The sequence below is a fragment of the Poecilia latipinna genome, unplaced genomic scaffold (assembly GCF_001443285.1).
Source record: "Poecilia latipinna isolate Pla-1442-1.1 unplaced genomic scaffold, P_latipinna-1.0 Scaffold68, whole genome shotgun sequence".
In the NCBI taxonomy this organism is placed as follows: Eukaryota; Metazoa; Chordata; class Actinopteri; order Cyprinodontiformes; family Poeciliidae; genus Poecilia; species Poecilia latipinna.
In genome coordinates this window covers 104,558-114,540 of record NW_015112684.1, presented here as the reverse complement: position 1 = coordinate 114,540, position 9,983 = coordinate 104,558, and the positions used below count along the sequence as shown (strand labels likewise).

The window sequence follows — 9,983 nt, the reverse complement described above, 5'->3', positions numbered from 1 at the left end:
AACTCAAGACAGCCATAACATTATGATTTTTTACAAGTGTATGTACACTTTTGACCACAACTGTATGTTGCTAGTTTGACTCAAAATAAACAGGGTTGAACGATGTAATTTACTATTCAAGTTGCTGCTGCCTAGAAGCCAATTTTGGCCTAACAGTTCAGCTAAAAACAGAAAATTTTAAATTTGCATGTCTTCTTCTATTCCTCAGATTAAATGCCAATACAAATCTTTGCTAAGTAATCTCTAAGGGCCAGTTTTATTTTATTACCCACAATAGCGCAGCTGCCGAGAAATTAACTTCAGGTTTGTTTCATTGAATATAACTGTGAGCAGCAGAGTTTCTCCCTCATAGCTTGAAGCTGAATTGTTCCCAGGCATTAATAAAATAAGTCGTAAAAACTCACTCGAGCTATATCAGCGTAGGCCAGCCCCAGGATTCCTTCCCAGTTTGAACCGTTGATGAAGAAGCGGTCTGACTGGGTTATTGCAGCGACGTTGGCGCGCAGCGTGGCATTGGGGCCGTGTGGCACAGAGACCAGGTCGGTGCCCAGCTCCCCCTCCCAGCGGCCCTGAGTGTAGGGAACGTACACACTCCTGCCCAGGTCTCGGTATGAACTAGAGCTGAACACCAGTGCAAGAGAATACAGTCAATTAATTCTGTGAGCAAGTGTTTACTCGTTTACAAAAATATTCAAACCTCTTTAAGTTTTCCACATTATAACAAGCATTTCATTGAGACCTTAAGTGGGAAAAAAAGGAACACAAAGTGGCACATAACTGTGAAGTGGAAGGGGAAAGGATTTCAAAATGTATGAATTTTATTTATGGCTGTCAGAGTAAAAGGGGTGAATACAAATGCAAGCCAAATATTACAATAGGCCTTCGCAGCGCTTAGCTGCTCGGGCCTAATAAACAATTGGGTAGTTTTTTTTTTGTTTGTTTTGTTTTGTTTTTTTTTTAAATAGAGATGTGAATACTTTCTGCAAGGTCCTGTGTGTGTAGCGACTAAGTGACAACTCACAGTGAACGATGGTAGTATCGGCGGAGGAAGGGATGTGCAGCTGCCCCAACAGCAAAGTTGCTGCTTCCTGTGTCCACCAGGATATTCAACTAAAGAAAACAGACAAATTGCATCACTGGGCAATGGGCAGGGACTCTTTATAAGAGGCAGTACTTTCCCTCTGACCCAGATGTCCTTGTCTGTCCCATCTCCGTCTCCCCCTCAAACCCTCCCTGTCTCTCAAGTTGCGTATTCTACTCCCCCCCCTCCCTCTCTGCCATTTCCTCCTCTTCTGCATCTCTATGAGAGTATCATATTTTGCGCCGTCAGTCAAAACAGTCAGCGAACGTGTGAATGGAGCGAACAGACAGACGCTCGGCAAAGCAGAAAATATACAACTCGGCGTTGCTTTATTCATGCCTGGATGTTTCACAGGTCGCCGGTGACAGATTGAAAGAAAAGAGCAGGATGCTGGGAGTGAGGAGAGGCACGGTAGCACAGAAACACCCAGAGAGCCAGCCGCAGAGCTAAAGCAAGCTGCTCAATAATGGATTGGCTCTTAAAATACCCAGAGAAGTGCTATTGTCTCAAGGGCCAGCCCTGACAGCCTAGAATAAATCCTGACGCTGTCTACCTTCTTCTCTTTCTCACACACTCACGCACTCAATCTCACACACACGCTGCGCCATCCACAAGCATAATCCGCATAGAACTGTCTACTCAAACGTTACCAGAGTTTGTCCTAATTCTGAACCTTGTGTCTTTAATCCCTTGCACAGAAATCTGCTGAGTGTCCAGGGTAGAGCTGTCTCTTTCACCACAACATTCAGAGCTCAGCAGGACACCAACACTGAAGGCTGCATCCTGACACGCTGAGACCTTTCCCTGCACTCTCCGCCCCCAATGCCTGTCTTCATGATCCTTTTTGTTCCAGCCATTATATTTGCCACCAGTTTTGCTGGAAGGATTCAGAACTTTTTAGTTATTGCATTGTTTTTCAGAAAACATAATTTGGTCTATAAAACACAACAGCATTTTTCCTAGATGACATGGTCCTAAAATTAACTTTACCAGAAAATATTTGGGGTTTAAGAGAAGCTTTAGTAAGTCTGTCTGTGGAGGTGCACAAAGAAATCAGCTGCTGACGAAAATCTAGATTGATTGGCCGGGGTGAAGCTCAGAAATCTGACCTTTGTGTAGTCAGTGAACAAAATATGAGAGCAATCATGAGTGCTAACAACACTCGTTGGTGTGGAAGGTGGTGCTGGGGGGAATAATACTCAAAGTTGGCTATTTTCAATCGTGTTAATAAAAGAAGCCAAAGGCAGTACAGCGTTGTAAAGACTGTCTAAGAGGAAACTACATTTTCTTGGATATTTCAAAGCAATTCTACAGCTCAAACTAAGAGAGAGCAAGATTTTTAGCAGATAATAAAAAGGAGGAATATTTTACAGCCGAAGTGCTCACTTCTATCCTTTTCAGCTTTTAAAGTTTGTCTCCTAATGTTGATCCTGGAGTTGAAAATGCTAGTATTCTTTCGAGATAAGGTAACGGTCTATCCTCTCATGGGAACACAGTTTAATCAGAAAAATTGCTAATACGGCATGAGACGGTTTATAGATAGGTTTCAATTTCAGTCCTAGTGTTATTATGTTGTCTTTGTTTTCAAGTACAGTAGCAAAACCTCGCTTTCTTTACTCACACATACACAGTGCAACGTCCTCTTGACTTCTAAAGTGAAAAATCGATGGAAAGTTAAAAGTTTATAAAGATTTGGATGGGAAAAAAATGTCCTGAAAATTGAGATTTCTACCCCACAAATCTGTCTTCTACCTTTTCTGAAAGCTTTGGTGTCTCTCAAGAGCGAGTGTCACCTACACTGAGGACTTTAAAGCCTTCTGTCTCGCTCATCCTCTCTCGCTACAGTTAGCTTCCTTCTCTCCAGGGACTTCCCAGTCTGACTCCCCACATCAATCGTCTGTCACATTTTTTTCTTCCTACACCCGTCATCCACTTCCTTTTCCCTTCCTTCACCTCTATACCGCTCTTCGCCTTGATCTTCTCGCTCATTTTCTTTTCTCCCTTCCTCAGCTTTCATTCATTCGTTTTATCCTCCCTAAGGCGACTCATCTCTGTCTGATTCTCCTTTCCTTTGCCGTCACCCTCTGTGTGCCAGCCTGTGCACTGCAGCTGCGCCCAGCTGGCAGTCCTTGCTCTGCAGAATTAATGGTCCCATTATCTGTCTGTCTCTGTTCAGATACTTTCACACACAGGCCACCTGCCATGGCAGCGCCAACCCGCAGTCGTGGACAATCAGAAGGTACATTTGAAGGACTTTTAAAGTGCTGCGATGAAAGTAGAATAATCAACTTTAAAGCCTGTTGCGGGAGTGATGTAAGTTTTTAGTAATTCCCCTTTATGATCTCAAATTGCAACAAGCTATACTGCTCAAAAAAATGAAAGGGAACATTTCACTTTAATTTTGTGTGTGGCTCCAAATCCAGGCCTCCATTGGTTAATAAATTTGATTTCCATTGATAATTTTTGTGTGATTTTGTTGTCAGCACATTCAACTTTGTACAGAACAAATTATTCAATGAGAATATTTCATTCATTCAGATCTAGGATGTGTTATTTGAGTGTTCCCTTTATTTTTTTGAGCAGTGTATTAGGGAGAGTTTAGTTTCTCCATTTATTTAAGGGCTGAAGCGATTAGTTGGACTAATATTGATGAATCGATTGTTGAAATAATTGTTGAAATAATTGTTAATTGTCATTAACTAGAGTGTACGGACACAAAAAGGTCATTTGCTGAAAGAATAATTTACTCAGAGCAGTAGTTAAGCCAAAACTGTACAAAAATATTTATACATTTTGCATTTTAAAAATGTCCAACCCAGAACTCCTGACAGGACCTGGATTCTTTAAGAAAATATCCTGTTAAGCACCTTTTTCGATTAATCAGTTAATCAAAAAAGATAATCAACAGATTGGCCCTGTTGATGTTACATCCAACAGAAAGGGCTGAGCTTTTCACATGTTGATGTTATAATATTTTTTAGATGCAGATTCTTTGCACTTCAGTCAGGTAATTGTTTTCCACGTACTTGAAAAGAAATTGAATTGTTTTGTTTTCTTTCTTTTTTGCATTTTTAATATGTTTCTAATATTGTATAAAATAAGCTTAAGTGGTTAAAAAAAACATATGTAGAATGTGCCATTTTTTATCGATTAATCATCAGAATAATCAAGAGAATAATTGATTCTTTCAATAATATAATCATTAGCTGCAGCCCTAATTTATTTTAAAGCTTTGTGTGTAGCTAAAACATAATTAACATTAATACAACATCTTATGTTATTGCTATAACCATCACTATGACAAATTAAAAACAATTTTATTGAATATGATTAATTAAAGAGAAACATTCCTGGAATTATTTCATAATATAAAACTGACGTATTATATCATAATTTATATCAGTTTTGTATCTACACACTAAAAAGTCATAACGAATAAAGTAAATGTTTTTTTTTTGTTTGTTTTGTTGTTGTTTCTTACAAACCATAGTTAAATGTATTTGTATCGTTGTGCACCTGTGTGGCATTTAATGACATGTCTGATATGACAATAAGTGGTCATGTAGCAGACTTTTTTTTTTTTTTTTTTTACCTTCTGCGAAGGAGAGCCCACAGCCATCTCCACGTAGTATCCCTGACCGGATTTCCCACGCAGGTTGTCGATCATGTCCACAAAGCTGACACCGCCCTCTGCCGCTCCTCTCCGCCTGCGCGCAGGAGATTCGCTCGCGGTGCCGCGTCCCCGTTTCGACTCGGCGGCAGGTGGCAGCGGCGGTGATTGCTCGGCGCGAGCGCCTTGCCGCAGTGGCACGCGGATGGCTCGAGGCAGGCCCGAGGAGTCAGGTGCTGGTTGTCCGCTGCTGTGCAGACATAGAGTCGTCCATATGAATAGTGCCGTCAAGCAGCGCGGCTGCAGCCTTGACCCCGTCATGTTTAACCACGGCTCAGTTTTATTTCTGATGTTTGGCGCTGACTTTGCGGCGCGGCTTTCAGCTTGACATCCAGAGCGAAGCAGCACGAGAGAATGGGTCAAGAGGGGATGATGCTAAAACGACGGCTAAAACCATTATGGCAGTTGACCCACAACGCTAAAAGGCACGAGGTTCAATATGATTTGACTGATTTTAGCGTTAAATTAAATCAGTCATTCTAATAGACTACACACTAACCCTATGGTAGACATCAAATCGTCCTCTCAATTAACGCTCAGGCTTGCTCGGTGTCAATTTGAGGCGACGCATAAATCACCAGCACTTGCTCCGTGTGATTACAAGCCGCAGGCCTGGGTCTCTTTACCCGAACATCTTCGTACTAAACGACCGAAAACATCACCAGAAGGCAGACTGGCCGGTAGGCTACCGTAATCCGCATCCTCCCTATTTTCCGTCCAGTTCATGCTGTTCTCCGCCTTCCTGTCTTTCACCTCCTCTTCCTCCTCCTCCATCTACTCCGTCGCATCCTTCAGATCTGCGAAGGTGCAGGCATCAGTGATGCCAAGTCAAACTGCAAATCCAAACTGTTTCCTGGATGACTTTTCAAAATATCCTCCTCGCTGTTCTCTCATAGAGTACCAGTACCAAAATTATTTAGTTGACAACTTTCATATTCTAGGCTTTTGCTCTGGATGGCCGACTTCAAAGGATGCCACCATGCACAATCTATTTATTTATATGCCTGAGTGTTTTACCTGATGTGGCATGCACAGAGAGCAACACTCTTTAAGAAAATATTGGCTAATGACACTGGTATGATACTGTCAGTGTTTTTATAGACCCTTGCTTGCATTTGACCATCTCCAATTCCAAATTGTAGCTACTTAGACTGGTCATATATTTCAGCTATGTAATTCTAAACTAAACAGAAATTATTTCTGATTAAAAAAAATTAGGTTTATGAAACCGTTATCCTGCTCATAAAACTCAAACATTTCAGTCCTGCCTAGATAGTAGAACCATCTCGGCTGAGAAAAGTGCAGAGCTGGACAAACCTGGACTGAGATGTGTGATCAGGGACATCTTTATGTGAAACTAGATGAATTACCAAATAATTTCTTCTTTTTTGGGGGCTCTTTTCCAGTAAGTTACATATTGGTTTGGTTGTGACAGGGAAGAACAGCTAAGAAACACAGATTAAGTGGTACAGGCAATAATTGTTTGCTAAATGTGTTTATTTTTCAGAGTTGTAAGATATAATACACACAACATTAGATATTTATTGCACAAATATGGATGACAGAGGATTATTAGCTGTATTGTGATGAGGGATGATAGTCAGATTGTCCCCATATTAAATTATGTCTATTGGCCCATTCGATCTTTAAAGCTCGTAGTCTTGTAGCACCCCAAACATATGGCAAACAGGAGGAAAAAATATATTTAGTTATTGACTGCTGATCCAATTCCCAATAAAATATGTCAACAATAATGTCACTTTTCCATTAGCAAATGAAACATCTAAAATGCTACACTGTAACATTGTAAAAAAAAAAGAATTGCTGAACATTTGTTGTATTTTATTTTGAAAGCAGAATCGTTTTTCAGTTCTCCCCTCCCTTCCTAGAGAAGAGTGGTATCATGGGTAATGGAGTTTTTAACCTGACTTCTTTGGCTTCAAAGGATTTCTCCATTCTCTTTCATCCTCTCTGTAGTTTTAGAGGGATACATATTTCATATTTAATATTTTTATCACATACTTGTAAGCAAAATCAAGATGGCCTACGTCATACGTATATGTTAATTGTTTTTATTGGTATTAAAATGCTGTATTACACACATATTAATTCTGGTGTCTGTCTCCTCTCACACTGACGATGAGCTTAATTTAAATGAACTTGGTGTGAGCCCATTACAGGTAAATTAAACCAAAACATAAATAACAATTTTAATATCGAAATCCAGAACATTTATATGTTGAAATTTTGCTTGTGTTTTCAGAGCCAGATGTTAATTTTCTTTTGACATTCTGTTCTTCAATTATGATATAAATCGCTGATATGAGCCAGTTAATTCATCTGGCTATCTGCCTGGGTAGAGCCTGCAAGTGGCTGCTTCCCTGACATGCTGCTTGTAGGTTTCCTTTTGTAGCTTTAACACAGTGCTACCTCAATAATGGACAAGAGATGACATAATGTGAAACTGAATCAAAAGATGCTTCAGCAACAATTCAGTTTCAGGGTGTACACACATTTACAACCATGTGATTGTGCCTTTATTAATTTACTCATTTCTACATAGATTTGTTTCTTGTTTTGTTTCTTTCTCACTTAAGAAAAAATAAATAAATTAGGTGTGGAAAGGCATTTGGAATCATTTATGGCAATCCCTGTTTTTAACAAAACAAAAAAGTTGTAATTTAAGAGGTGGGTGTATATACTTTTGGGAACCACCATATTAGCTGATTTTAATGTGTGTTATATAATCCTCTGTTATGTGGCTCCTGAGGTCTTTCAGTGGCATCATTAATAATGTCACCATTGACATCTTCTTTTGAAAGAATTTAATAAGTAATTTAAAGGGTCAGACATGGAGGCCACTAACTAGAACTACCAAAAGTGTACTATATCCATAAATATAAGAAGGAAAGTAGCCAGACGTTAAGGGGCTAATTGGAACAATTGGTTTTTGTTTGCTTGCTTTGCAACAGGTTGACTTTCTAGTGAGATGATCCAGTGCAATCCCAGTACACGGGAATATGGAGGAAATGTGCAGATGTTGTTAAACTGTTCCCATCTTTGCTCTCCATGGTGACTTCCACAGAGTCCTCCTTTTGGTAAGGCAGCTCACACGCCTGCAGCAGCACAGAGGATGAACTTGTCTCTCCTGTAAATGAAGAGAAAAATGCTTAAATAGGTTAGTTTGGTTGTTCCATATTTTGTATGACGATTACAATTCTTGAGCAAACAGACATTTATTATCATGGCTTTATAACATTGCAATGTAGAATTGAAATATCCTTTATTGTCCTACAGCGGGGAAATTTCAGTGCAGCAGAAGCACAGACATTGCCACAGGCAATCAAAGCAAGTAGATTCACTCGAAGATAGAAATATGCAATATATGAAACCAATTAAGGAGAAAAAATACTGTAACTTGAGAAAATTTCAACTTGAATTCCGTGGAGTTATAGAAAAAATAAAATACTCTGGTCCAAAGGAATGTGCAACTGAGAAGGTAAATTTAACAATGTACAAAACGTACAAAATGTGCATGTTCATTTGAGAATCAAAAAGAGAGACTATAAACTGCAACAGCCAAGATGTTAGTCAAAATCAGTAAAGTTGTGCAAATACAATAGGACTAATACATTAGAACTAAGAGTCTTAGTACTGCTGGATGAATCATACAACTTTAAACAATTAAACTCTGCACTGAGCTGAAAAGTAATATGTTGTAAAATACTCACTGGCTGAAGGCTTTGAACCACTCTGATCTTTAGCTTTAGTGGTGAGGGGCTCTGTACCGCCATCTGGTGGACAGGATACTGCAAGGGAGCTTGCAGTACTTTCCCTGCACGCAAATGTAAGAACACAGCTGTTACATGCAATTACGCAGTCCTTTCTAGAAAGCTGTATACCTGCCTTTACACGCATTTGTGATCAATCTACTGTATCTGAAGCAACTGTACGAGTGAAAGACAGTACAAAGGTGAAAGATTAGCTGTGATCAGGCCCGCAGCCTTATCATTTAGCAGCTGATAACGGTGGAAAAAGACGATCATGTCAGGATTCTGCTGCTAGTCAAGGACAAAAGCTGAATTAGGGCAGATTGGCACTCACCATGCCTGTGGATCTGTGGTCCTGAAGCCTTTAGCAAATGGGTTGCTTGCAATTTTTAACTGAGTTATCTAAAAGAATCGAAAAATTCAAATATTCAGCATTTTCTTTTCTCTTAAATCATATACTTCATCTATATAGGAATGGTTGGCCCCATTCAGTATTTAGGCTACCGAAGGTCCAGTTCTTACCCTGTGGTTCTGATAGGCGGTGACGGCCATGAACCGTGTCTCAGGGAAGGAGAAAGAGCAAAAGTTCTTGTAAGCGTTTAAATGGCTGTTGGGTGCTGGGTCCACATACACTACATGGAAGCGTGGCTGGTAACGATGCATGGAGTTCAGAATCATCTTACAAACAGAAAGCAGGAGAAAACAAAGAGTCAGTTCAAATAAACATTTCAGGGGCTGTTTCGTTGATGCATGGAGTGAAAAGCAATAAGAACATCCAACTGACATGTCCATTGTCATCCAGCAGGTTGTTGGTGAGCTTGAGAGTGTCAAACGACACTGTCTGCTTCATCCACTGGGCTCCAGGGGCCGGTGAGTCTGGGTGGAAATGCATCCTGCTCGGGGCTGCAACATCCGCTCGCCCTGCTACCAACCATGAGGAGTTGTGGAATGCATATCTGAAACACACAGATTATTATTTCTTTTTTTCTTTTTTTTTTAATTGATGTGAATTTAAGGATGCAGATGATCAACATGTTAAGTCAGTTTTTCTGTAGTGAAATTTAGATAAAGTTAATTTATATGGCACCTTGCACAGATAGAGTATAAACATTAAAACTTGATTAAATGAAAGCATAATTAAAAAGACAAAGAGTAAGTTAAACTATAGAACTTATTACAAACAAACAGAAATATTATAAACAGAGCATATTTGAATTAGAATGTCTTGAGCTACTTTTTTTAATTAATCAAAACTCTCAAGACAGTGTAAAAGTAAAGGAAGCTTAATCTGCATCGGTCTTCATATTTATGAATGAAATCAATATTGCTTAACCTGTATCTCTTGTCATCAACAGGGATGAAGTCCATGAGCAGAACATACTCGGCTGAAGGATCCATTCCAGAGATTCTCACCTGAAATGTTGGAAACATCCTCCTACCGTTTTATGAATATATATATATA

General features: G+C 39.6%; 2 protein-coding genes and 1 long non-coding RNA gene across 4 annotated transcripts in view; 1 reads left to right on the top strand and 2 right to left on the bottom strand.

The window, feature by feature from the left end:
* The window catches only part of bace1 (beta-secretase 1), a 15,986-nt gene extending 10,403 nt beyond the window's left edge, over positions 1–5,583 (bottom strand). Inside the window, exons 1-3 of the mRNA XM_015060843.1 lie at positions 4,674–5,583; positions 1,022–1,110; positions 405–621 (exon numbers count right to left, since the gene is read on the bottom strand). Coding sequence (XP_014916329.1) covers positions 405–621; positions 1,022–1,110; positions 4,674–5,012 — 645 coding nt within the window. The 5' untranslated portion in view covers positions 5,013–5,583. The remainder of the gene's footprint in view (positions 1–404; positions 622–1,021; positions 1,111–4,673) is intronic.
* Positions 2,459–9,975, top strand: LOC106965018 (uncharacterized). Of its 2 annotated transcripts, XR_001428540.1 has the most exons (4): positions 2,459–3,394; positions 7,724–7,849; positions 9,324–9,391; positions 9,877–9,975. It is a non-coding gene; the product is annotated as an uncharacterized LOC106965018 (long non-coding RNA). The 2 variants fall into 2 exon arrangements; XR_001428539.1 differs by lacking the exon at positions 2,459–3,394 and having other exon boundaries at positions 7,550–7,849.
* On the bottom strand, positions 8,797–9,969 carry LOC106965012 (T-box transcription factor 10). The gene is made up of 4 exons (XM_015060868.1): positions 9,855–9,969; positions 9,306–9,477; positions 9,044–9,199; positions 8,797–8,923 (listed from the first exon to the last, which is right to left on the bottom strand). Exons 1-4 carry the CDS (start codon positions 9,950–9,952, stop codon positions 8,852–8,854), a joined length of 498 nt encoding a protein of 165 aa, XP_014916354.1. The 5' UTR covers positions 9,953–9,969; the 3' UTR covers positions 8,797–8,851.
* Positions 9,976–9,983: the final 8 nt, after the last annotated feature.